At 38.2% G+C, this 27,719-nt stretch overlaps 1 protein-coding gene across 2 annotated transcripts in view; it reads left to right on the top strand.

The window, feature by feature from the left end:
- The window catches only part of KPNA3 (karyopherin subunit alpha 3), a 51,799-nt gene extending 29,781 nt beyond the window's left edge, over positions 1 to 22,018 (top strand). For both annotated transcript variants that reach the window (XM_075723405.1, XM_075723480.1), the window contains exons 3-17: positions 1,824 to 1,913; positions 2,124 to 2,153; positions 2,250 to 2,302; positions 2,392 to 2,487; positions 4,813 to 4,898; positions 7,899 to 7,985; positions 8,382 to 8,551; positions 9,687 to 9,731; positions 12,290 to 12,421; positions 13,604 to 13,732; positions 15,467 to 15,571; positions 15,705 to 15,776; positions 15,874 to 16,036; positions 16,984 to 17,078; positions 19,620 to 22,018. In XM_075723405.1, coding sequence (XP_075579520.1) covers positions 1,824 to 1,913; positions 2,124 to 2,153; positions 2,250 to 2,302; positions 2,392 to 2,487; positions 4,813 to 4,898; positions 7,899 to 7,985; positions 8,382 to 8,551; positions 9,687 to 9,731; positions 12,290 to 12,421; positions 13,604 to 13,732; positions 15,467 to 15,571; positions 15,705 to 15,776; positions 15,874 to 16,036; positions 16,984 to 17,078; positions 19,620 to 19,718 — 1,452 coding nt within the window. In that variant the 3' untranslated portion in view covers positions 19,719 to 22,018. The remainder of the gene's footprint in view (positions 1 to 1,823; positions 1,914 to 2,123; positions 2,154 to 2,249; positions 2,303 to 2,391; positions 2,488 to 4,812; positions 4,899 to 7,898; positions 7,986 to 8,381; positions 8,552 to 9,686; positions 9,732 to 12,289; positions 12,422 to 13,603; positions 13,733 to 15,466; positions 15,572 to 15,704; positions 15,777 to 15,873; positions 16,037 to 16,983; positions 17,079 to 19,619) is intronic.
- The last annotated feature ends 5,701 nt before the right edge of the window (positions 22,019 to 27,719 follow it).

Genomic DNA, 27,719 nt, shown 5'->3' with positions numbered 1-27,719 from the left:
CCTTCCTCCATGGGGAGATGCACGTAGTAGCTGTGCACTGAAGAACGCCGACCTGCGCATGGAGAGGGCCTCTGGAAATTGGGTCCAGTCCCTGCAGTTGCCAAAGTTTAGGCTATGGTTTAGACAAACAGTAGGAAAAGGAATTGTACTTGAGCAAAGCCAGATCGACTGGGGTTGAATGATGTTTGCTCTTTGCTTAAAAGGGCAGTGCCAAGTACTTGATGTGGAAAAATGAGAGAAATGTATTGTAGGTCTTTATGGTGAATGCATCCTTCATTGTCTACGTACCTGAGGCAGTTTGTCTGCATAACACTGTTTTCTCAGCATTTAACTACCTGCTCATTTCCGTTTTCCTTCTCTCCAAAAACACTTGACGACAAAATACCTTTAGTGCTTGTCTGTATGGATGGGCTCTGAGTATGCTGCCGTTACTGTACAGCTCTGCCGTAGCTAATATAGGTGATCTTGTGCGCTCTTTGGGGATTTAGTTTCTGTACTTAGCACAGTTTAATTTCTGTCAAGTCTAAGTTTGTGGAATATTGTCTTCTTCATTAAAGGGCTATATAATTCTGCTGCTTGTTTATTGTTTTATTCTCTTATCTGAAAAAAAATTTAATATATTTTTTGAGAGCCTTTTAAACTGAGGCTGGAAAAGTTTTTAATTCTTTTTAAAATGACTAAAAAGTAAGCAAGTCACTGAAATTTTGGACCTGAAGTTGCTGGCTTTTCTAACATAAAATAAAATATTGGGGACTCCTTCAAAACATAATTCTGTTTAGAGGCTTTTTTTGTATATTACAAGCAAAGCATGATATAATACAATCTGTATAGTCAGTACTGTTTGGCTATCAGATAATTGTTTGGAGACTGAAAAGCCTGCCTTTCCTTGCTGGTATAATAGATTTGTTTTAGGTGTTACAGCTGTTTGTTACGCCTTTTCAATGTTTTGCTTTATTAGAGATTAAAATCTTAATGTGCTTATTTAAAAAAAACCCCAAACCTAGAAAAAAACAAACCACAAAAAGGTGTTCAGATACACATGCTGACAACACCTTCCATTGCCCCTTCTGTCATTGCTTGTACCTCTAGACATACCAAACAAAAGATAAAGTCTAAAATTTAGGAAAGACTGCTTCATACTTTTGGAATAATACTTTTAAGACATCTTAAATTTGTAAAAAAAAAAGGGCATTTGTATACAGTTACAATTGATGATTTGATTCCTTTCTCTTTAAATTAGGGCTTTAGGTGTGCAAATGTTCTAATTAAGCAAAGTAGAAATGTTAAATGGGTGTTTTACCACTGAAAAGGTAATTTTTTTCTTCAGTAATTCCTTAAAGGAGCTGAGGTGGGAGGGTGCTTTGTTTTAAATCAGAAATTAGGCAGACAATGTGAGCGGGAAATATTACGAGTGTCAGTGTACATGGAGCATGTGCTTTACATACAAGATGAAAATACATGTAACCAGAGAACTTTGAAGTAGGTTTAGCTGAAAACTGATGTTACACTGGAAAGTAATTTGTTATGTGTGGCTAAATGTTAATGTCATGCAGATCTACGTGTATTGTAAATGTCTGTTAGAAAATTGATCCCCAAACTGTAAGTTTTAATACATTCAGATGTCATGAATTGACATAGTTCTGCCTACAATTAGCAAGCTGCCAGATTCTTACAGCTGAAATACTGTAAATTCTATCTGCAGTTACAAATGCCTTCTAAAAAAAAAAAATCTTATCTAAAGTTTTATTTTGAAAGGGGCCATTATATCATCACCCTGTACTAATAAGCATGAAGTGTCTTCATTTTTCGTCATTCCTTTACAGAACAAAAGAGATGAACATCTTTTGAAAAAAAGAAATGTTCCCCAAGAAGAAAGTTTAGAAGATTCTGATGTTGATGCTGACTTCAAAGCAGTAAGTTCCTTGATACTGGAATTACTTTAAAACTTTGGTGGTGTCTCAAGACAATGTATTCTGTTTTCATTTTAACACTGGAAGTATTGCAGTTATTTGAAAGCAAAATTATGAACTTACACGCTGTTAAAATTAGTTTGATTGTATTAAATGTTTAAAAAGAAAATAATTCAGCAACAAAATTACTAAAACTTTTTTTTTCTTTTCAAGCAAAACGTAACACTAGAAGCTATACTGCAGGTATGTTACATTTAACTTTTTTTTTTATTAGAAGTGTGTGTTCTGTGCATTTTTTTAGTTTTTACTGTTTGGGTTGGTTTTTTGTTTTTTTTTCAGAACGCCACAAGTGACAACCCAGTGATCCAACTGAGTGCTGTCCAAGCTGCAAGGTAAAAATAAATAAAGGCACAGAAATGTATTGCCTACACATTTTTCACGATGGAAGTCACTTATTTTACTTTTACATTTAATTTCACAGAAAACTCCTATCCAGTGACAGAAATCCACCTATTGATGACTTAATAAAATCAGGAATTTTACCAATTCTGGTAAAATGCCTAGAAAGGGATGATAAGTAAGTATACTTTTAAAAATGTTCACCTTTACTGAAAATCTGCATCTAAAAAAACATCTCATTATTTCAAATGAAACTGAGGATTCATAGCAGAATATAATCTGACACGTAGATCATGTTCCATGATGATAAACCATAAATTCTCCAGGAGTATTTATTCTGCCACTGAAATGTCATTTTATTTTTTAGAGCTTGCATGAGCATATCCAGCTAATGGAAAATCCTTACTAAATTTCTCATTGGTTTTGAATATTCCAGACTTTTTTGTTAACTGTTTTTAAAAACCTGTCTCGGGCTTACTGTGTGTGTTTGTGTGAAGGCAAAGAACATGCCTGGTTATGAACAGGGCTCTTCTCTTTGCCAGAATACACTTGTCTTTTTCATTAAGTTTATTAGCTTAAGTTTCTAGCTTCTTTCATTCTCACTGCAAGGTGGGTTTCCTTCTTTCTGGCTCTGTGCTGCTCCCTCGTGTGATGGTACAACACAGTTCTTTGTCGGGAAACAAGAGCTTCAGTAAAGGAGGTAGAGAACATTGAGTGTGTAGTTGCAAGAATTTAATGACATGTAAGAAAAATGCCATATTCCACAATCCGTGAGCCCCTGATTTGGATAGACGGGGTTTAACACATTTGAGGTAAATGTTTTAGCCTACCTTTGGTCTCAGGCAGCCTTAAATGTATTTACAGTATTTCCATTTTCGAGGTTATTTCTCCATCCACGAGGACTAGAAACTTTAAAAAAATGCACATTGACATTTTGGGTATAATTTGGTGGTTGCAAAAACATGAAGCATGAGTAGCTTTGTTTCTAGCTTGTTTAACAAAACAGTTGCTTAGAAGGCAGCTGGCAATAATGTTCAAATCAGGATAGCATTTTAAAATGGGGTGTGAGTGCCTGTCTGCTCCAGAATTAGATGGTTCAGTGCTGTGAAAATTCTTTTAATTTGAATTGTCTGTCTAGCTTTTGTATGATTTACCTTTGTAAATGTTTAATAAGCCTTTTGAAATTGAACTCAACATTTTCTTAAGCAGTCCTTTTAATTGTGATTGCTACATAATATTTAGTAGAGGTAAATTCTGCGAAGACTTTGTATAATAGATTGTTAAAGTTGTTGTTCATGTTATAACTGAAAGCTTATCGCAAGAGGAAGAAAAGAAGGACCAACCTAGAACTAGAATTCTAATGCATTTGATCCTAGAATGTAAAGGTTTATAGATGGCTGCTAACAGGTGCTATTTGTTTTTACAAATCCTTATTTACACATGTTGGGCCCTCCTATCTAATTATTTTCCAATCCCATCCCCAATAAAACCTTAAAATGCTTTGGAAATTAATGCATGAAAAAAGCTTAAAGGAAGCAGGTGCTATGGCCATATGTAAAACATAATTGATGAAGACCCAAAAAAGCATGGAAATGAAAAATAGTCACCTAACAGTAAATACTCTCTGCTCCTCCCAAAGCCAGACACCTTACTGTTATGCTAACCACGATAAGCTGTAAACTCTTACACCTTCTAGAACTCTTAACCTTTAGCATTTGCTTGAACAACAGTTTTCATGGAGGCTGTTTTGCTAAACTGCTGTTGGCATGGACAACAGTTGACAGACATCTTGGAAGACATGTTCACACAGCTTTCATAATATTTGTAACTAATTTTATCTGCAGTTAATAAGTCACTTTTAATACAGGTATGGTGCTCTCTTTTTATACTGATCTTTCTCCTGTTTGTGATGGAGCAGAAAAATGTCTTTATCCCAGTATACCAGCTTACGCTTGATCTGGGAGGTAGTATTAGAAGGGCCAAGTTTTTATTAGTTATGGTCAGACATGGTTAATTTATTGAGAACTACTAATGGCAGCAAGGCAGTTGCACTTTCTTCACTAAAGATGAATGGTGTTTGGATCAGTTGGATGTGAAGGGGTCTCTCTTACCCATTAGAGAGGCATAATTAAATTTTATGATGAGGGGTGCCAGAAATCTTTCATACAGGAGATAATTACTTGACTAGAGTAGTGGTCAGCTTCACTGGTTGGTGTGTGCTTCAACAAGTATTACTGCTTTTATTTTTTTTTGTTACTAATATGAAGTCAGAATGATTGCTGGTTTACAAAAGGTCATAGAATGTAAAATCTTTTTTCTTACAGCTTTCCTCTGAAATGTCCAGGCTTAGAGGGTGTTTTTTTTTTTTTTTAAAACTTAGCCCAGTGGCACTGCTTAAATGTAGAGTGACCCAGAGTGGATACAGCTAGTAATACTGAAATGAACCATAAACTAATCTGCAGAACATGTTTCAACTCATTACTATAAAATTATTTCCTTACAGTCCTTCATTACAATTTGAAGCTGCATGGGCATTGACTAACATAGCATCAGGCACTTCTGCACAAACTCAAGCTGTTGTACAGTCTAGTAAGTATTACAGTTTGTTTTTCGGGGGGTGGTGGCTGTTGTGGGTAAAAGGGAAAAGGGCATATTTAGATAACAAATGGCATTTGTTATCGAAACCATTAAAGTAATAAATGCGTGTCTGTCCTCTTTCTCAAAAAATTTCTACATTTGCTCTTAAACATTAATCCATTTGTTGCTAATGATTAATATTAAGGATCCCAGACCTGATTTTCCCATAAAGAAGATAAAGAATGACAGATGATATGATGAGTATGAGAAAAAATGTTTGTCCTTTCTAATTCTTGGGTTGATCTCTGAAATCGTGTACCATTAATTCCCCTATGGCTAAAACTTATGTTAGGAAGTAATGCTTTCTACCTCAAACGTACGTTCATAAATCTTATTAAAGTTATTAAATACATACAGTTAAGTAAGGTTGCCCATTTAAATACAGAGTTAAGAAAATTACCATCCTTTCCTTGACCATATGATTAGTATCTCCTGTATGCACAAAGTTTGTTGTGCTGCCTTCGTTTCTTGCTTAACCAGCCAGTGAGACTTCCATTATGAAAAGAGATAGGAAATAAACTCTAAAGTTAATTGAAGATAAATTATTCAAATTAATTTTTCAGGATTATATATATAGCTTTTATGTATCAGAATGCTTATCTTAAAACAATCACCTTTATGCTAAATACAACTTTTGTCGTTAAACAGGAGACTATAGATAAGCAAATACATAATAAATTGTCTCAGCTTATTCATATTCAGTGTTTTTATATGGGAAAATCGTGTCTTAGTTATTTGATGTCCTTTTTTTTTTTTTAAGTGTATGAACCTGCCCTTCAAATCAAAATGCTGTTTTGTATGTTTTAATAGCTAATAAAATATCTCACTAATTGTTAGATTCTGTATAGTTAAGATACTGGAGCAATAGAGTAAGAACACTTATCAGAATGAGCTTTGGATAAAAATCCAAAGCCTTTTAAAAAAAAAATCAACGTCTTGAATTTTTTTCAAAAAATCCCGCTGTGATTTGGGCACCTCCATTTTTAGATTGCTTTTCTGGTGTCTACATATCTTTGAAAATCTGGTCCCCAGTTTTATCATCCTTCCCAATTTGTTCATTGGTTAGTCATTGTTTTCTGCCTTTTTCAAGTCCCACACCGTTATCATATTTGAATGAATGAATCTAATGTAAAGGCTGTTTATAGCATTAGCTTTGCAGAAAAAAATTCTGGAAAAAATCTAAAAGTAAAAAATTAAAATTAGAATGAAAATATGTACAGCACAGCCAAAAGCATTGCTTTTACCTGAACAATTAGAAGAAGTTCAGGCTGGGATATGTCCTCCCAAAATCTGTTTAGCTAATGCTTGAAAAAAAGAAAATGTGGTAAAATAACTTTAAAGAAGCAAAAAGCATTTTCCAAGCTTTACTGCTGAAGAGAAAATGGAAGAAGTTTAGTCTAAAAGTCTTGCTGCTTTGGCTGGGAGATGACTAAGGGAAAACAACCTCTCAGCTCCACTCCCTTTAGATACGGGATGGTTTGAGGAAACAAAGCGATAGACCCTTGCAGCTATAGAATAGGCTGGTGCAGCCTAAGTACAAAAGAAGAAGGCCTCCTGCAATCAAGACAGACAGATGGCAATTGGAAGGCCCAGCAGCAGAAGTGCTATATACATAGACTAGATCTTGGCAGGAGCCAATTTGGAGCAGAAGTAATTAATTTTTTGAGAGCAGTAGATCAGATAACGTGCAACTCGTGCTTTCTCAGACTGTCCTCGTGCCGGAGTGCTGATATGAAATAATTTCATTTGTGCTTTTGAAAGCATGCCAGGATTGCGATCTGATAGAAACTACATACTTGACCCTCCTCTCTGAAATACGTTGAATACACGTATGGCTGAATTGTAATCTCAGTAATCACTGAGAAGGAAGCTAGAATATTCCACTTGAGCTAATGGAAGCGGGATAATTGTTACAAGAACAGAGAGAGTGTTCTTAAGCAACGGTGTGTTGCTGTCCCTCCTAAGTTGTCAGTTGTAGGCAACTGCTGAATTACTCATCTAGGGTGGGGAAGGAATTTTAGGTTGTCTTTATTCTTCATCACTCTGTATTTTTCAGGAAAATACATCAGGGGTTTTTGGCTCATTATCACATGTTAATTTATCAACAGAATATTGATTCACAGTTGCTCACAAATTGTGTTTCATTTTTTTTTAAATTTCTGAAGCTATTTCTGTAGCTATTTCTATGAGAAAAAATATTCTCTCCTTCAACAGTATATAAATTGATCTATCTTACTTTGCTCAGGAAGACTATAGGACAAGTATGATCATATATAGATTTTAAAAATTTCTGCAAGAATTGCTGTCTTTGAAACAGTGTGGGTTGTCTGAAGGGATGTAGTGCATGGGGAATAGTAGAGGGATGGTTTCTTAGCTCTATTAAATTTTTTTAATTCAGCAGAGACTGATACCTAAAATCAGTACCACTTCCTTAATCTGGTATGTTGCCTGCGTTATGTAAGAGCAAATTAAAACGTGTCTTAGGACTGGCAGATGGATGTAAATTTTCACTGCATATGGAAACTAACTATAGCCACCTCTTGGGAGGAAGCTGTTTTCTTAAAGTCAAGATCGGAAGCACGTTTGCATGAGTAGGCATGTCATTCTGCTAGGTATGTATTGTGATCTTGGATATTTGGAAAATCTGAATTACCAGGATATTAAACCTAGCACCTGCATACTTGAGGCTCTTGCATATTGCTTTGAGAAACACGGGGAAATGTTTAAATGTGGGGAGTATTGTTGTTTAGTAGTTGCTTGTTCTCAAGTCTATTTTTTCCCCTCTCTAGATAGGTATAGAAATGTTTAACTGAGGCTTTGTATGCTCTTCATAATAGAAACATGTATCTTAGAATAAGGCATGGCAGCAAAAGTATTTTGTATTAATCAATGAAAAGTATTGTGCATATACTGTGTTCCAGTAGAAACAAATCCAATCTTTGCATTCTGTAGATGCAGTACCCCTCTTCTTGAGACTACTTCATTCACCACACCAGAATGTTTGTGAGCAAGCTGTCTGGGCTCTCGGAAATATTATAGGTAACTCTTGTGGTTATTATAATTATTTGAATTCAGGGAGTGTTTCATTTTAGAATTTGACTTTTTGAACATTGGCATTATCATATGAGACTATGTTTCCTCTAAATTCTGTGGCTTAATATAATTTTTCATGTGGCCAGAATTACATATGTACATCCTATTTTTTTCTAAAGAATAGTATCACTTACTGCACAAAATATTAACAGGATAAATTTTGTGTCTCGTAAAATATACATACATATCTCTAAGTATGTATATTTAATTGAACACGAACTGTTAGTAGTAGACTATTGGTGAGGAAACATAGAATTTCAGGATCCCGACATGTCATTGCATACATTTCAGGATTTTCCATTTTTAATGTAATTTCTTTTACAACAATTTTCATTTCTGTAGGTGATGGTCCTCAGTGTAGAGATTATGTCATATCACTGGGAGTTGTCAAACCTCTTCTGTCCTTCATCAATCCCTCCATTCCCATCACCTTCCTTCGGAACGTCACATGGGTCATTGTAAATCTCTGCAGGAATAAGGACCCCCCACCGCCTATGGAGACAGTTCAGGAGGTAAATACAGAATTACGAGACAGATCATTTTTTTATGCTCTGGGCTAGAGGCCAAATGTTTTACATTGTCATACTATGAATTTATGCATTTTTTTTTCCACTGTCTTGTGCCACTTAGCAGTTGTTAAATGAAGTAATTTGACCAATTAGATGCTTCTTACTAAGGCTGTAATAAATAATCTTACTCTGAAACTGAGTAAGATTAAAGACCGATGGGCCATATATTAAAATGGACACAATAAAAACTTAACACACTAGAAAGTGTTAATATACTCAGCATTTCATGTTTTTATCAAAAAAAAAAGGCTGAGAATGTGATTCTGTCAAATGTAATTATTTTCAGTAAGAGGAAATGTAAGTAAACTAGGCAATGTAGAGTAGTTTGTGTTTCGACTAGCTGTGAACATGCAGTCAATGTCAAGTGCCTACTTGAGAAGAGAAGCATCTGAAAATCCTTTTAAACTGGTGAACAGAGCAAATGCATTGTTTGTAGAGTAGGCACAGCTAGTAAAGTGATGCTATTTGACTGGAACTGTAGTTGTAATGTGTGTAAAGTTCTTCATTTTAAGATAAATTCCAAAGCGTAGACATAGTTTTTGAATCCATGTGAAGTACAATATTGTTAGCAGCTAAGCTTTAATGAAATTTTAAAAATGAAGCAGAGAACGGGGAAACTTTTAAAAGTAATACTTTACCAAATAGAAACCCCTGTTCTAAGCAGTCTTATCATGGCTCAGCTTTATATTTTCTCCATATGTGAATACAAAAATAATAATTTACTTTAATCCAAGAGGGTTTTATATATCAGTATTAGGCTAATTATTTTTATTATATTGTGTGTTAACAAAGCTTTCAAAATACCAGGGGGATATCTTATCTCTGTTGTTTGCTTGTTTTCCCTCAAAATATAGTCTGCTCTCTGTGTGTCTTTGAAATATAGTACTGTCTTGTATTTTTACAAATTTTAAATATATATATTTTTATACATCCTTTGAGGGAATGACCAGCTGCTGGGAAGTGTGTGAATGCAATATGCTAATGCAGTCTCGAGTTAGGCTTTGTGACTGCAGTACTTGGATTCATGATTGTATAGCCAATTTTATTCTACTGTAATGACTGATGAACTTCTTTTCAGATTTTGCCAGCATTGTGTGTTCTCATTTACCATACAGATATAAACGTAAGTAATTTCTAAAATTTTAGATATTTAGATTCTTTGTTTTCTCTAGAGAGAAAATGCTGCAAGATTGTGTTTAAGTGGCAAACTTGGTTTTGTGTGTTAATTTATGTATAAGTGGTAAATGCACAATTTAATATGAAGACTAATATAATTGTCATTCAGAGCATGAAAAAGAAAGTGCAAACACGATTTCTGAAATATTTTTTCTAAAAGTTATTTTTATCCTTTACATTAGAAACTACGTTAAAAAATCCTATCTTGCGGGATTGAGCACTAGAATAAAGTGCCAGCTTCACTTCAAAGTACCATCAGCTTCACTTTAATTCTGCCTCAATTTATAATTTTGCACAGATGATATATAATGCATGTGTAGGAAAAAGATACATAATTCTACATATCAGTCCTATCAAATATTGTGATCATATGGATAAATCTGACTTTTGTAACCTGTTGGGTGCCTGACTTTGCAACTTGTTTAACTAAGGAAATCTCATACAAAAATATACTTAAATAAACAGCAATAAACTGTTTTTGCGGCACCTTTGACAACTTTTCTTCAGGCTTTTAATACTAAACCTTCAGTATTTCCCACATTCCTGATCCATGGGTTTACATGTATTTTCTGAGTGAAGTCCTAGAGGGGTGGACTTACCTCCTGAAGTCTTATACTGGGACATGAGGAACAAAGATCTGTGTAACTAAGGGATACTGAGCTGCTCTTCTCCTCCTCCTCCTGTCAGGACTTTAATGTCTTTGACTCTTGCTCCCTGTAGTGATCCTTCAATTTAGGGAAGCGGGAATTGAACCCTTGTGGTGGCCCTGGGGATAGAGCATAAGATTGGTGGAACTGTCTTTCGTTACTTCCACACTGTATTAGTGGTGTTTCTGCTGCTCTTTTAATGGTGAAGTGGGCTTAGCTCCACAAAATATTTGCAAACAGTTTAATTTGGGATTTTGCCAGGGTTTTCCCACTGTAATGTGAGTGGGAGACAGCACATGGTGACTTTCCAATTTGTAATTTGGACAAACCTGAATGGAAATTCATAGCAAAACCAAACATACTTCTAACCTGTAGGGTTTTTTCCCTGCCAAATGGAAAGCTTTTGCAAGCAATGATTGTGTGAGAGCTTCTTGAAGTAGATATGAGACTATGTGATGCCAGGTTTTGACTGATCTCAATTAGGGTGCCCGTCTTTTTGATCCTGAGAGTCAGGTGCTAGTTTGGAGGTACCAGTCTGGTCCCAGCCTCTCTGTACTGGAGCAGCAAACCTATCTTTGGAGATGAGTCAGTGATGCAGGTAGGTCAGCCAACAGTCCTGTGAGCGCTTCTGGCGGCTGCTGCTCTCGTCACCACTGCTGCGGGACAGCAAACCGGTGAGGCACCATCTCTCACTGCTTCTGCTGCAATACTGGCTCCACTGCAGCACGTTCTGGTGTCCCTGTGGCATTAGCCGGTGAGGGCAGCAGCAGGCTGTGCCAAGAAAGCATTAGGTCTGTGCTGTCTGGTCCCTGGGGCTGGGTGGAAGCAGCCTGTGGGTCAGGACTTTAAAGTCCTTCCTATGTCTCCGTACCTTAGTATTTAGCTGTCTTAATAGCTGGAAATTTTAAATGGCTGTTTTAAAAGTAGAGTAGATCCAAGTACCTCAACAGATAATGTCCTCAGTGGGGCCCAGATTTCTCTTCCTGCAGTTCCTAACGTCGTCTCTAAGTGATGGGCTATCCCTCTTCCTGCTGGCTTTGTTTCTGCTTCAGATACTACCTTTCAATGACTGTTGTACCTTTCTTTTTTTGAGGGCTCTCAAATCACCCTTATCAAGTCATCAGTGACTTAGTCTTTATTTTCTTTAAGATACTAAGGTGGTCCTGCATGATGGTAATTTCTCTGTGGATTTTCACTTTGCTTGAACAGTTGCCACCTTACAATAGTTGCTAGTCCTTTAGTTGGTATAAGAACTTCTTTCCTTTGCTGTGGATTTTAATCTTAATATGAAGGCAAAAAACGGGCATACATCCAGAATAATTTACAGTTTCATTTCAGAACTGCACTGTGGATCAGAAATGCTAAGGTCTAGATAGATGGATTAGAGACTAAGGGGACTTAGGTATTCTGTAATCAAAAGAGCACAGCTAACAAATTATAGCAGTGCTAGGAGGCTGGGTCGGTATTTTCCTCAGAAAGTTACTAGCACAACTACTTATCTGAGCTGGTTGTCTATCTTTGAAATGCAAATCAAGCCCAACAGTTTACCTTTGTGAGATGCTGTATGCTGTCACTTTATGCACCCAAATGTGGTATTTAATTTTAAAAAAGTTTGAGAGGACATACAGAAATTATTATTATGGAACAAATGGCCCCAGTTTTCATAGTTGTACATAATAATCTAACATTTTACTAATTGGGTCTCGTCATAATGTTTGAGTTCTTCCTGTAACTGAATTGCATGCTCTCCCCACCCCCCCTCCACCCCAAGACACATGGAATGTTGTTCACTAAATTAAGAGTCCATTACGTGGATTTTACTGTTCAATGTGTAAACCATGGTCTTTCCAATTTGTAGATTCTTGTGGACACTGTTTGGGCTTTGTCCTACTTAACAGACGGTGGAAATGAACAGATACAAATGGTGATTGATTCAGGAGTTGTACCTTTTCTAGTTCCCCTTCTGAGTCATCAGGAGGTTAAAGTTCAAGTAAGTCTGGTTCAGTTGCTATTGAATAGCCCTTTGTAAGGTATTTTCTAAAAAATGTGCCTTAGAGTATTTATTAGTGGAGTACTGAGATGAGCATTTATAGCTACATTTGTTGTGGGTAAAACTGAAGAAAAAAATGTTACCTACACCAGGGAAAAAAGATTATTAAAATGAAAGAAAACTCAAACAAAACAGTTCTAATATAGTTCTAGGTAAAGTGACAGGTTAAACGTTAACTTCCATTGTGTGATTACCAGGGGTGCCTTCCTTTTGTAGTCCTAAAATATTTAATGACAACAGGTTTTACATTTTCCAGAATTCAAGTTATATGCACTCTCTTCTGTTGCTGCGTGCATGGTTGTGCATATTCTGTCTGAATAGCTCATGGAAATCAATTAATATTTTGGGACCTTTTGAATGTTAAAATATTTGCAGATGGCAAGTCCTTTCAGTAAAGTAAATTTCTAATTATTACAAAAGGTAGGTTAACTAAGGTGGTTTGATTAATTTCAAAGACAAAGGGAAACTAAAAGTTAGTTAATGTGTGCTTGATTTTTATAAACCAAGAATTGTAATTGGGAGCCTTTTTATGTATCTCTGCATTTGTCGTGTTTTGTTTAGTTTGTACTTTGGATGAGACTTGGCTGTCTTGAAATTTGTCAGACCAATTGACTTGATGAAAAGGAGTCTCTCCAGTATTCTGTCACTTGTAAAGCATTTACTAACCAATACATAAAGATATGAAGTCCATTTTAGAAAGTCAACTGAGAGTCAGTAAGAAGAAAAATAGTTGTGGGTTTTTTAATTCTGTAGTGGAGAGCTGAATGGAGAAGTAAGCAACCTTGACAGACAAAGTCAAAGCCTAGAAATAGTGTAATTGTAACTCGGATCAGATACATGATGAATTAACTCTTCCATTGTTTTAATACTCTTTTAATTTCTAATCTTTACACTTTTTGAGTTGAGCTGCAGTGTGTCTATTCAGTAAAATGCTGTACTGTGTGTTTCTGTTTTGATGAAACAGTACCCATTTTTAGGATGTAGCTTAGAGGATGAAGTGCTAAATTGTATTTTGCGAAGTGTTTCTATAAAGAGATGTCTTAAAATGATCTTTGTTTTAGTATAAGTAACAGCAATGTCTTTAACATGCAATTTTTTTTCCTCCCCGCTTTGGATATTCAGACAGCAGCACTGAGAGCAGTAGGCAACATAGTAACTGGTACTGATGAACAGACACAAGTTGTTCTCAATTGTGATGTTTTGTCTTATTTCCCAAACCTCCTGACGCATCCAAAAGAGAAGATAAACAAGGTATGATTTGTTTCTTCCTAACTTAATCTTTTTGTTTAAGAAATTGAACAGTAGTCTGTAGAATATTACAGAAGAATTTCTTACAGCTATAACTTCCAGCATGTGAGCAATTTCGTATAAAGACACAGCCTTTGAGGCTGGTGCTTAATTAGGGCTAAAGCCAAACAGCCGTGGTGAGGATCCATGCGTTGGTGTTGATGCCTAGTGCTTTTTGGGAGGACTGATGGCTTTTGCTTTGGAGCGTGAAACTTTTTTTTTTTTCATTTGCAAAGTGAGTAACTGGCTAACTTGCATTATAGTTTTTCATAACTAGAGTGTTACTTTTGGTTGAGTCCAGTGAGTTGAGTAAGACTGATCTGTTTTTTCCACTCCACCTTTTCATAGTGGAGTTTGTTCTCTCGGCCATCTTCACCTTCACGCAAGTAGGGAGTACCACTGTCCTTTTCTGAAAATGGTCCCTGCATTTCCTCTCCTTCCTTTTGGCAGAGGTAACTTGCTGCTGCAAGAACTGGATGGAATAGGGGGAGTTAGATGAAAATGATCAGTGCCCTCTTTTCCACAGCTGTATTTCATGTTATTTGCATTTTTTTTTTTAAAATCACAGTGCCATCTTCCACTGCAAAGATGGGGCTGGCTGAGGAGGAGGCTTTTTTGTTTAGCTTATGTGATTCCCCCATTTAGTGTACCACTGAGGGGGAAACTATTTGTGAGGAATCTGTTTCTTCAGGCCCTGTCAACTGCCAAGAGGTCTGAAGAAGTTATCTTTGACAGTTCAAACTGCTGTGATTTGTTTCTGCCTGCCCTTCTAGCTCTCGGAAAAGAATGATGAAGAGCTCCTTTTGAATGCCAGGAGAGGAATTATTTTTGTATAATTGGAGTCTGTAAATGCTTTGAGTTTTGCTTTAAGTGTGTGTTGAGGGGCAAATACAAATAAAAGCCAGATACACATCTCTAAAAAAATGGAACCCATTATGGTTTTTTTCCTGAAGTACTTCATAATTGGCTGCTTGCCATATCTGTTTGGCTTTTTTACTTAAGATTGGAGCCTTTTTAAGATGTTCTGGATTGCCTTGACAGGCATCCATCCCCCTTTGTAACCGGGAATTTGTAACTGCCATTAGATAGATGTTAGCTATGCCGATGAATCACCTGAAGGAGATAACTGCCTGAGTAAGGTCTCAGGACTGAGAGTCCTGTCCGATACTTAATGGGAGGCCTTGAATGAGCTTTCTGAGCTCAACTTCATGTTTCAGGAAGAAAACGGGAGCTGGAGTTGGTCTTGCTTGTATCAGCACAGAAAGCTACTACTGAGCTGTTAAGTCAAATGTTACAGGATAAGTCCTTTTTTATATGAGGTTTTACCAGTTTTCCTATTTTCTTTGCAAAACTGATCTCAAGTTTAACACATGGCTGTGCCTTCAGCAGTGCAAAGTGCATATGAGGTTTAAGTCAGTATTGCTCCCAGTGTGTGGAGACACTCCTTGTGTAAGTAATAATCTGGCCCTGTGAATTAATCATATCCATTTTACATTGATCCCCTGTGTGTTTGGCTTTTACAGTGCAATAAAAGTTTGTGTGCTAAAAATGCTATTGGGGAGGAAGCCTGGAGACTCTGTTTAGTGATTGGTCATGGTACAATTTTAGGTTTTGAGGTTGTTTTGTTTGGGGTTTTTTTTCATCTGTTGACTATTTTTTTAAAAAAGTGTTTTGCTTTTTTATTTTGTCCAATTGTAGGAAGCAGTTTGGTTCCTTTCCAATATCACAGCAGGAAACCAGCAACAAGTTCAGGCTGTAATAGATGCTGGGCTAATCCCTATGATCATACACCAGCTGGCTAAGGTCAGTCAAACTAGCCGCTATGCAAGTTGTCATCCTCTTTTTATACATCTGACATGAGGAGTCTGATTTTTAATAATAAGCTTGACAGATGTTTCCATGCTGATTTTAACGAGCTATTAATTTTATTTTTCAGGGGGACTTTGGAACACAAAAGGAAGCTGCTTGGGCAATTAGCAATTTGACAATAAGTGGGAGAAAAGATCAGGTATGTCTAGTGGGATTTCAAATTGTCACTAAAACATTGCACATGCAACCATTTGTAAGAAGCACAATGTTGAAAGCACGTTTTTTTCATTATTTAGGTTGAATACCTTGTACAGCAAAATGTAATCCCACCATTCTGCAATCTACTCTCAGTAAAGGATTCTCAAGTGGTACAGGTGGTGCTGGATGGTCTGAAAAACATCCTGATAATGGCTGGTGATGAGGCTAGCACAATAGCTGAAATTATAGAAGAGTGTGGAGGTAAGTGCTTATTAGGCTTTAAAAAAAAAATAATTTGCTGGATATTATTCCGTCTTCCCCTTGCTGCTCTTGATATTTACTACAGCATTTTTTTACCATGGGCTATTTGAATTAAGCAAGTGAGACTTTTGTAATGAGAGAAAGGACTTCTTTTTTCTATTTAGTTCAGTTTAGAGATGGTCATGTTGGAGGCAATTGTTGAAGGAGCTTTCTGTAGCTTAGGTATTTTTTAGGTTTAAATGAGAATTGTACTACTTTTCATTTGATTATGGCGTATCGAATAATGCAATATTATTTGATTCTTGCTTTAGTTCATTGCCTTGGAAGCGGTTGTTAGGATCATAATTTTGTTACAGACCAAAGCAGGATGGAGGAGTATTTTGGATATTGCAATCCAAGTTTTAACACATGCTAATTAATGTATTATAGTAACATAGCAGTTAAAGCGATATTGAAGAACATGCTATACTGGATGTTTTTCCCTTGTATTATTCCATATCCAGTTTGAAAATGGGACTAGTGTTTTAAGCTGCTCTTGGTGTGAGGCTTTGTTGCCTTGTTGTTTTAAACTTGTATGCAACACACAAATATAGCCACTTCCTTTTGGTGATACACAGAAAGCGCAATGACTGAAACAAAAACTATGCAGTAGACAGAAGAAGTCTTTAAAAAATTAAATACAGAGAGTTTTATCTAAAAAGAGAGAAGATTTTCATTATCCCTTGTTCATAAAATGGGATATTCCATGGCATGCAAAGGTTCACAAACTACTTCTCTTGCCTCTTAGAGGCAAAGATAGCTACTGTGTAGATAATACTTGCAAACTGAACTACATCTTTTCTAGTATGTTTCAGTAGTAATGTTTCATCTTTTTTTTTAGTTTTTTCAAAGTAGTCAGTAGCTCCAGTTTAAACTTATGAAACTCTTCTCCATTTTCTTTTATTCAGGGTTAGAGAAAATCGAAGCTTTGCAACAGCATGAGAATGAAGACATTTATAAACTAGCATTTGAAATCATAGATCAGTATTTCTCTGGTGATGATGTAAGTATGCTAAAGATTGAAGAGTATATGTGCTGTGCTGTTGGCTTAGTATATTGTCGTTGTTCCTCAGTTCCAGTTGTCATGAACATAGGTTATCTGTGAAGTCAGTTTTTCTGCTCCTTTTTCAGTACAGCTTCCCTTAAGTGAAAGTCTTTGAAGAGTTTCTCAATACCAAGAATTTTCTTTAGTGACATCAAGATGACTACTCTGTTTTTGCCTAATAAATTGATTGACACTGACCAAATTTTGTCACATTGGCATGTAAACAGACGTATAATTACTTGTGATTGGAATCTAAACAGTTCTCTGGATCTCCTTTTTACTTCCTCATGCATGTGTCTTTGGAGGGGGGTGGACCCTTACTTTCAGATAGACACTGTATTTCAGCTCTGTAATTGCTCAGTCTGGATTCTGCGTTGAAAAGAGTCTTCAAAACTGTTAACACTTTCTGCAACTGATTGATCTAGTCATCTGGTATTTTGTTGCACCCTGATTAGGTATTTTGACCCTTTCGGTTCTAGCTTTTTCTGCTACTGGCTGCTTGTGAGTGCCTCAGAAGCACTTCAGCGAGCAATTTGAAGACAAATAATTATCTTTTCTAGGCCATCCAGGGTGTCTGTAGTTCTGCAGCCTAGCAGAACTATGTCTTCAGTTCTTCTCTTAAATTGAACTCTCCAGATATCAGCTCCAATGAGTCTTTAGGACTCACTAATTTTCAATTCATGGGCCCATCATGTGATTGCAAAATTAGTCACTAGAAGTTAAGATATGTGAAAAGTTCCCTGTGCTTGTAATGATTCTGTGAGCAGTGTCTAATAGTCTCCATAATGTCCCTGAGAGTTCTGTAGCTAACTGAAGAGCACAGTCTAATTGGTGTGAGTGGAAATATATCCCTTTTGAGGTTAGTACTCCCTTTTGTGCATTTACTTTTTACATAAACTAACGCAATTTAATCTTTGCCTGATTTGCTGACTTCCTTTACTCAGGAGCAAGACTTTACTTCAGATTGCTGTTTATATTGTTACTACGTTTTCTGGGGCTTCTGAAACTCGAAATCGTAGAAACTCCATGATTGGGAGACAGGAGTTAAAACATAAAGCCAGGCAAATTTTCAGGCAGTAACTATAAGTAGGAAAATAACCTTTGTTGCTTGAGGACTGGTGCATAAAAAAAAAACAGAAGAAAAAGAAAATCCGAATTGCCCTAGGGAGACAAGAGACTGGTTATGTTGGCCTGCTTGGCAGTGTTAAGATTGACTGCCCAGGAGTATTCCTGCTTTCTGTCATTTCAGGATCTTCTGTATTCTCATGAGATGTTGCTGGCTACTAGATATCCCTTAATTGTTAATCCCATCTGCTCCTTTGCTGAGTGCTGTAAAGTGCACGGGCATGTACTTTAGGACCAGCACTAATGGCTTCCTGACTTGACTTTATTGTGTTAAAGGCATGTGAACTCAGGTAGTGTTACTTTGTAGTACCCCTGCAGAAGGCAGAAGTGCTAATTTTATCAACTCGGAAACATTTTGCAAAGCATTCTGAAACCAGATTCGATCTTCATTTGGGCATGACATGCCCCACTCTTCCTCCTGCGGATTGTTGCTGTCACCAAAGGCCTTAATCTCTCCCTCCAATTTAGGTATTGTCACCCAAAGTAAAGAGAAACAAAGATTTTAGGTAAGTCAGTTCTAATGTCCGCAGTACTCCAAGGCTGGATCTCAGAAAGCTACTTAGACCCCACACACAAGGGCTCTTACCTGCTTCAGAAAGACACACGGTTTGAAACGAGGCATATGGTTCCTGCAGCCTGGTTTGTGGAGGCAGCATGTTCAGAGAATAGATGCAGCTGGTGATTTGGAGGAGGATGGGTAGGGTTTGAAGTTGTGCATATTGATTCTACTGACCATGTTATTTGCTGTTCCTAGAGGCAGCAAATACCTAAATCCTAACAGTTCTGAGGAAGTTGGGTGAAGCTGAATACTGATGCCTTTCATTCTATATCCATAGAGTAATGAAGTACTTTTGGTTTTAAAAAAAGTTTCAGATTGCACTTATGAGAGCTATATAAAACTGCTCTGAAATGAGTAATTCTAAATCCTTCAGATTCTGGTAGGAGATACTGAGTACTCTTTTAAGCTTTATATAAGTATTTCTATCAGCTGCCAATAAAAATCATTTTCAGGTTGAAAGAAAACGGGAGAAAGTACAAAACTAATTTTGGAATTCACAACTAGTGATTAGCCAGCTCCAGAAGTACTAAAAATTGGCATTGAAAATTGAATCGCACCGCTAAAATAGCAACTGCTTTGACCAAGCAGCAACCCCATCTCTAACCATTACAATTTTCTGTTTCCCTAATGGTGTTAGAACAGAGTTGATTTGTTGTTCTTTTTAAGCATATTTGAGGAATTGAATTGGAAAAACTGATCTAATTATATGGCAATAATATTTAAAAAAAAAAATGAACATTTGTGAATCTCTTCTATGTGTACTGAATTGTGCAGGGAATTGGCCTCTCATGTATTTTTGTTGTTGTATTTTATAGATTGATGAAGATCCCAGTCTCATTCCTGAAGCCACTCAAGGAGGTACTTACAACTTTGACCCAACGGCCAACCTTCAAACAAAAGAATTTAATTTTTAAGTTCGAAAAAGTGCAGCTTCTCTGTCCCACACCAGTATGAAGCACCACCAGATGGCTACCAAGTGAAGAAACAAAAGGCTCCAAGACACACATGCCTCTTCGTTTTGATGCTTCTAAAGCAAGCCATGTATCGGTCACTTTGCAGTTGCCAAACGTCACTATCACATGGACTGTAAATGCATATGCATGATCTCTTAAACTGTTTCAGAATTCTTTTTAACAGTCCCAACTACCTTTTTTTGCCTTTTTCCTGGTGCCACATGCTGACAACCGCAATCTGCAGTTTTGTTAAGAATATTCCATAGTGGTGGCACATTGGCTTTCCACGGAAAAGTAGCTTCTTTGGAAAATGGTGCGCTGTGGATCAAGACACTTTGGTATGATGCGTACATTCTGGAAGACTTTACAGGGGCCCAGTTTGCTCTGAGCCTCCATCATCGTCCTCCACAAACATACTTTCATATACTTTATGTGGAAGAATAGATTCAAAAATGCAAGCCAAATGAATTTCATTGGTGAAACTGAAATAAAAGTAACTTAAAAAAAAAAAAAAACACTTGGCAATTGATTAAACACTTAAGTTTAAAACAAACAAAAAAACTACTTCAGCTATCAGTAATTGATGTGTGTTCATTAACTGCCTCAGAAACCAGGGTTGGAGAATGAACTGTAGATTTGGACTGGTAAAGCTTTTGCCATTATACCTAATTTTTGAGAACAGCGAGCCCTATTTGACCACTCACTTCAGCCTGTGTGTTCCTGCTGTTTTGAAGTAATCAAATGCTGTGCATGGTATTTTACCTGAGCTACAACCTGTTATGGACTTGAACTTCTGTTTAAGCTGAAAGCAAGAGTCCCAGATGGTAGAAAAAAAAAAAATTCTCTCCAAAAATGTATTAGTTAAAAAGAATCTTGCTTTCAACTTTCAGTAGTCAATATATTTTGTTTTAAATTGATAATTGGATATGGTTGATTTATATTGGGTTTAAACTGTGGAGCTTTCATGTTTACTGTAATTTAGTCTTAAACTATTTTTTACTTAGTAACCAGTGCTTATGATGATGTGGTTGGCAACAAACCAGCAACTACTTAGAAGCGTCATAAAAGCTTCATTCTTGGAGTATCGGAAGAGTAGTTCAGAAATTAGTCTCAAATCTTATTCACATGATTAAAAAAGATACAAACTGGTTGATGTGTGAGGCTGTATGGAAGCTGCCGTTATTCAGCATAAACCTGATGTGCAGCGCACATTAATTAACTTTACATGAGGTATGTGAAGTTACTGCTTTTGGAAAATCGTCTGACCCAGTCATTTTCAAAGGGGTTTTGGTATTGCTGGGGTGAAGATGGATAATTTTGGAATTCTGTAAGCTATCACACAAACTGGTTTTGTTGCTGTTGTTTACTGGGTGTAATTTCCCAATGCATTGATGTGAAGGGATAGAAAAATCTAAACTAATTTAGTTATTGGATGTGGGTTGTATTTACTGTGATGAAGATAAGGACAGATGCCATCAGAGCTTTGTGGATCAGCTGTTTTTCCACTGATGAACAACGCATAGCAGGTGTGCATTCATTAAATATATATCTGCCAAGGTGGAGCCACTTTAAAGAGTGAGTTGTCTTGTATCTCAACTGGATACAAGCGTATGTTTAAACTGCAAGATTTTTACTTGCTAGATAATCTGTTTTAATATAGTGGTTTGGCCTCTGATTATTTATAGGTTTTATAAATTTTAGAATCAATTTCTCTTTAAGGTGGCTCAGATTTTTCAACTCTTGTGCACATAAAATTGAGTTGAAGTTCATTGTGCCTTTTTTCTTTTCCCCAAAAGTTGAGTTGAAGCTTCATATGGTAACTGCATCCTATTCACACACTATAGTCTAAAATCTTGAAACTGTGTGGTGTTCGCTAAAAAACTAAATAATAAAAAGTCAAAGTTAGGTAAGGTCACAAAGTTTTTGTGAAATTAGAGTTCCAGCGGATGTTATTGTGAACAAATATTTCCCCCCTTCTAATGCAATTTAGTCTCCCTGTATGCCATATAGACTGACGGATACCCTGTTCAGCCTGCACTTGCTACTATCCTAGAGATGACATACAAATTGATACTGAAACAACAGTTTTCCAGTACTGTGAAGATTTGATCCTTTTCTTGCACTCAATGCATTACATTAAAAGTGAACATCGGAGAACTGGGTAAGGCAGGACAAAGCATTTGCTCAGTTTTTTCTGTTGTGACCTTATCAGCTTTTGATTGGGATTGCACCATTTCATAGTTAATAAAGGAAACAAAGTATATTGCTGCACTTTTACGTTTTCAGAACAGTGTTTAAAATTGCATTGTTTTTATTATTTTTTTAAACTATCAGTTAAAATAGACTAAAACGTTCTTTCAAAGAGGCATCTAAATGTGTTCCTAATTTTGTATATGGGCTTAGGTTTTGTAACCAATAAAAAGCTGCTATCAAATACTATAAAAAATTCAAGAACTTATTTTGAAGATTATGAAACTGTTTAGTCTTCACAGATTGACTTAGGGGTTTTTGTCTCTGACTAGGTATTAGTTATCAGAACTCCTCATCAAAGTCTGAAGTATGTTACAAGAATGAATAAAGCAAGCTAATGCAGTCATCTCTGAAACTTTGGATACTGTTCCAGTATGGAGTTTTATACTTTTTAAGGAGATGTTTCCCAAAAGTGTACAGGAGGCCGTGGTAAGTGGGCTGCAGCCGATCGACGTAACTATGGAATAGTGACTTCAGTTTAAAGGTTTGAAGGCGCACCATAGCGTCAAGGAACTTTCCCAGTCTTTTTCTACCTCCAGAAACGTCCTTTCCAGGCTCCCAGTGCTAGGCCGGTTGCTGATGCAGCACTAATTTTAAGCTCGGGATGCTGTACAAGCAAGCCCAACTCCTCCTGCCCGCTGTGCGCGGGGAGGGGGTCTGCACCGAGACCAGCCGTGGGCAGGAGACTGGCCCTCCGTAGCTGGGGGGTGGCCAGCATCCCTCGCCTCAGGCACGAGTGACCCCGTTGGGGTGCCGCTCGGGGATAGATGGGAGCTGTCAGAGCCTCACGTTGTCCAGCAGCCCCCTAATTAGTACAGTCCTGCTTTAATTAAGTGACAGCACCAGTGGAGGAAAAGCTCTTGAACTGCTTGAAGGGTGCCTGCCACTCTACAGCTACGGCTTTGCCATCCTTGCTCCATGTCGGTCGGGTGAGTCACCTGGAGAAGCCCCTCTCCGCGGGTAGGTCGATGATGGAGGTGAGCTTCCAGTGCCGGATTGAAATCTTTGCACATGCTCTTCCATGGGGATATAAAGGATAAAGATTTCAAAAGAACCCAACTCCCATTTCCAAAAGCAGTTTAATCTCTTTGGTTCCTTCAGCTTTCAGTTGACAAAATGCAACTCTTGAATTGTGTTGGGTTTTTGCAACCTGTTAATCATCCAGCGGGTCCTGCCTAGGTGACTTGAAAGACACTATGTTGGAGTAAAGAACGCGTTATTTTAAGAGACATCTTCTTTAGAAAGAATAAAACCTAGAGGATATATTAATGTTCCCCACACTTCTAAAAATGCAGATGATTTGATTTTGTTTACTTGATCTGCTAAACAGAGAAATAAGTAAGAAGATCCACTGACAGGCATATTTTTTTTAAAATTTTTAAAATCTCAGTGGACTGAATGATAGTTCAGGCCCATTTTGTTATTCTAATCTGATCTATAATGCCCTCTAGATTCTGAGTGTGTTTCAAACTAGTTATTTCTACCAAAGCAGCCTAGTTGTGTTGTGTTCCTTCTGTTTTGTTGCATAAAAAATACTCCTTTTGTGGCATAATTACGCTTCTATTCAAACATATGTAGGACAACAAATTATGCCAAGCCGTTAGAAAGCACTTTTCAAGAAGAAAAGGAAAAAAACAGTAGAAAACCGTGGGCTCCAACAGGCAAAGCCTCGGAAGACTTTGCCGCAGGGGTTTGTCATGGTTGCCACCGTGTCAACTCCACGGCAGAGCGGGCAGGGTGAGCTGCTCAGGTCTGCTTGGGGGTGGTACGTTCCTTCAGGCTGCTCAGGAAAATTGCCTTGTGTTAAGATGCGGAGTCAAGAACTGGAGCAGCTTCGCGCTTTCCTGATTCTGGTTTGTGTGTACGTTATCCTGCCGCAGAAGCGGTAGCGGGCAGGGCCCGATCCGTGCTGCTGGCTTAGACCCAGAGATCTCCAGCTCCTGCTGCAGCAGCACGAGCAGCTTCCTTTTCAAATGCATTCACGATACAGCTTTCTTGAGCAGCATACAAGTTTATAAAGAAACATAGGAGCTGTTTTTTTCCAACTTCAATTTAAAAAAAAAAAAAAAAAAATTGTTGGGGACATTACAGCCTTGTGTATCACACCTAAGAATATTAAAACCACGATTCCTGTGTTTTAAAATGAAGCCTAAAGTCTTTACCGCTCTCTGCGCTCACCCATCAGCAGTAAAATAGGGTGAATGTCACCATGCAACCTCGGAGGAAAAATTTCGTGAAGGATTTACATATCCCGCAGGAAGGCTCTTCCCTGGACACAGTGAGGGAACTGCAGGAGGAGGTTAGTTTTCAGTTTGCTCAATGTACATTAAGTACGGCCCAGGGACGCACGAAGATGCGGAAGATGGGTTAACCATCCTCCTTACTAAACGGGGTCCTGCAGAAGACGGTGGTGGTTGGATCTTTCTAATGTACTGAAATGAAGTATAAGGGAGCTCATGTCCGCATCCTAATTATTTGCAAGCTGATCATCTTTGGTGGCTTTTTTCCCTTTTGTGTTTTGTTTTTTTTTTTTAACCTTACCTCACAAAGCCAGATGATCCCCCATACAAATTCTCTGTACATGAAAAGGGAGGATGAAATTGAAATATTTTGCCAGTGGCTGCAGCAAGTTCAATTCCAGGTTTGTGCAGGGAGATGCTTAGGGAAGCTGTACCTCTTGCCCTGGGATTAGACCTATCACTGTTCCTTTCTGTTTGATGTAGTTTACAGCTGGTTTCCCCTGCATTTTGTAGTTGGACATCCTGGTAGGGCTCCCTGAAATCAAGATTCTGCCTGCATTTTGTAATATTGAAAATAAGGGATAAAGTCCTTCTGTTCGCCTTGCTGTGGTGACCCTAGCTTATGGGAGAAATGACCGCAGTGAGGTTCGGCCCCATCCCTGTAATTGTGAAAGAGTATTTGAAATTAGTTCTTTGGGAATAGTCTGTGTGGTCTTGGGTTTTGCTCTTCAGAGCACAGCAGTGCATAAGAAATCTCAGGGAATGAAATGTGCGTAGGGGGAGTCTTTGGACTTGTTTAAATCAAAGACATCCAAAATCTTCCAAAAATGTGTAGCTTCCTCAAAAATGTAGTCTTCCAGCTTTTGCATCCCTCAATCCCTGTTATGTTTCACATCTCTGAGCCATTGCCTTTACTGGTTTAGAACAAATAATAAAAATAAAAATTAAAAATGAGAGTTTAAAACCCCTCCTTTTTTCTGGATGTTCGGAAGTGAAAAAAAAAATGGTTCAACTGCTGCTAAAACACATGCTGACGCCTGCATCTCACATAGAAAAATTTTCACCCAAAGGGCTCATTTGTGAACATTTAGAAGGAACTGGATGTGCAGACACTGTGTTGGACACTTAGTAATAATACTCACTTCCAGCTCTGTCTGTAATCTCAGTGTTTCAGGGCTTTGTGCTGAAATGTTTAACCCTTTGCTGAGAAACGGGCGCAGCCCAAAGGGAGTATTTAGCAAGGTGGCATCTTGCTTCTGCAGCAGGAGCATGTTCCTGCTCTCCCTGCTATCAAACTGCTGGCGTTTTAAACCTGACCTCGTTGTTGGCAGCACGGAGCCAAGTGTCTGCACTGAGCTTTGCATGGGTATTGATATCCAGGGAGGTGTTTTTAGGGGAGCTCAACCAGAGGCCTGTACTTGAAATATTAAAAACTGATGGAAAGGGAAGAAATCATTGCTTATAGCCGTCACAGGTTTCTCTGTATTTGGTATTTTAGTCAACATCGGAGCTCTTGAAATACTCCAGGAGTTTTAGTGACCTAAGCAGTTGCGTATTAGCCTAAATTTAAAGAAAAAATATTTGGCCCTTAAAGATAGGAGAGAAAATTTGAAAATGTGAATCCTACAGGTTTAGAAATGGAAGTTTATTAACTCCATGATTCTTCTTGATGTAACCTGGGGACTGCTTCTTGTGCTTCCAGTTGCAGGAATACTGCTACAAGTATTCCTCAGAGCCCTTGAGCCCATCAATGTTTTGCTCTTAACTCAGCCCCAATCACCTACTGAAACGCTGCAAGCATTAGAGCGTTAACACTGCGGACTTCGGGGCTCTTTTCTTCTCCCCTCTCACTTAGAAATCACCAAAAGAACAGGTTGCTAAACTGAATCAATGTTCCTTCCAAGCTCAATATGTGTGAGAGCTGCTTCTCTGTCCTTGTGAAAGCTCAACCCTGAGGCATGCTGTGCAGATACCTTACAACCGGTGCAGCACTGGACTCCTGCTCCAGCCCTGTGCTGACCCAAACCTCGTGTCTCTGGAAATACTGCCTGTGTTGGGGCATGACTTTTAGCATTGGTCTTCATTTATGCTATTATCAAAGAAAAGGACTACTGTTAAGTGCTGTCAAAAGCCAGAAAATAATGAGGTGTAAAGTGCGTGTCTATGAGCAGGACAGACCTTCGCTTGATTGTATGCCCCTGGGAATTTAAGGCCCCAACTCTGCTCTCAGCTGGTATTTTATTTCCCAAGGAAACCTCCAGTTTGGTCTTTCCAAAGTCCTTTCCCTCCATTATCAAACCTCACATGGGCCTGTGTGAGTTTGTCCTCTCACTGCAGAAACCAGTGGCTTTATAACCCCACCACAGTTTGGTTAAAAAGTAAATACTGCTCCTACATCCAAGTCAATGTGGAGCGTTACCACAGAGCCACCGATCGCCAAGTGGCTTTTTGTCTGTATGAGTGGTTGTGGCCTGTTGAAAAAACCCTTGTTGCCACATCCAAATGTGGTTATTTTTTTGGAGTCAGGGATACAGAGGATCCAAGGCCCGCTATACTCCAACGGAGAAAGCAATATTGGCAGCGTATGAAGGGGTTTGAGCTGCTTTGGAAGTGGTTGGTACTGAAGCACAGCTCCTGCTGGCACCCCGACTGCCGGTGTTGGGCTGGATGTTCAAAGGGAGGGTCCCCTCTACACATCATGCAACTGATGCTACATGGAGTAAGTGGGTTGCATTGATCACACAACGGGCTCGAATAGGAAACCCCAGTCGCCCAGGAATCTCTTGGAAGTGATCATGGAATGGCCAGAAGGAAAAAAAAACCTTAGAATATCACCAGAGGAGGAGGTGACACATGCTGAAGAGGCCCCACTGTATAATAAATTGCCAGAAAATGAAAAGCAATATGCCCTGTTCACTGATGGGTCCTGTTGTCTTGTGGGAAAGCATGGGAGGTGGAAAGCTGCTGTATGGAGTCCTATACGACAAGTCGCAGAAACTGCTGAAGGAGAAGGGGAGTCGAGTCAGTTTGCAGAGGTGAAAGCCATCCAGCTGGCTTTAGATATTGCTGAAAGAGAAAAGTGGCCAGTCCTTTATCTCTATACTGACTCATGGATGGTGGCAAATGCCCTGTGGGGGTGGCTGCAGCAATGGAAGCAGAGCAACTGGCAGCGCAGAGGCAAACCCATCTGGGCTGCCGCATTGTGGCGAGATATTGCTGCCCGGGTAGAGAACCTGGTTGTAAAAGTACTTCAAGTAGATGCTCGCATACCCAGGAGTCGGGCCACTGAAGAACATCAGAACAACCAGAGGTGGATCAGGCTGCTAAGATTGAAGTGGCTCAGGTGGATCTGGACTGGCAACAAAAGGGTGAATTATTTATAGCTCGGTGGGTCCATGACGCCTCAGACCATCAAGGAAGAGATGCAACATATAGATGGGCTCGTGATCGAGGGGTGGACTTAACTATGGAC

Source organism: Pelecanus crispus, chromosome 1 (assembly GCF_030463565.1).
Source record: "Pelecanus crispus isolate bPelCri1 chromosome 1, bPelCri1.pri, whole genome shotgun sequence".
Classification (NCBI taxonomy): Eukaryota; Metazoa; Chordata; class Aves; order Pelecaniformes; family Pelecanidae; genus Pelecanus; species Pelecanus crispus.
Note: the sequence above shows the minus strand (reverse complement) of the source record. Positions and strands in the feature narration are given on the sequence as shown.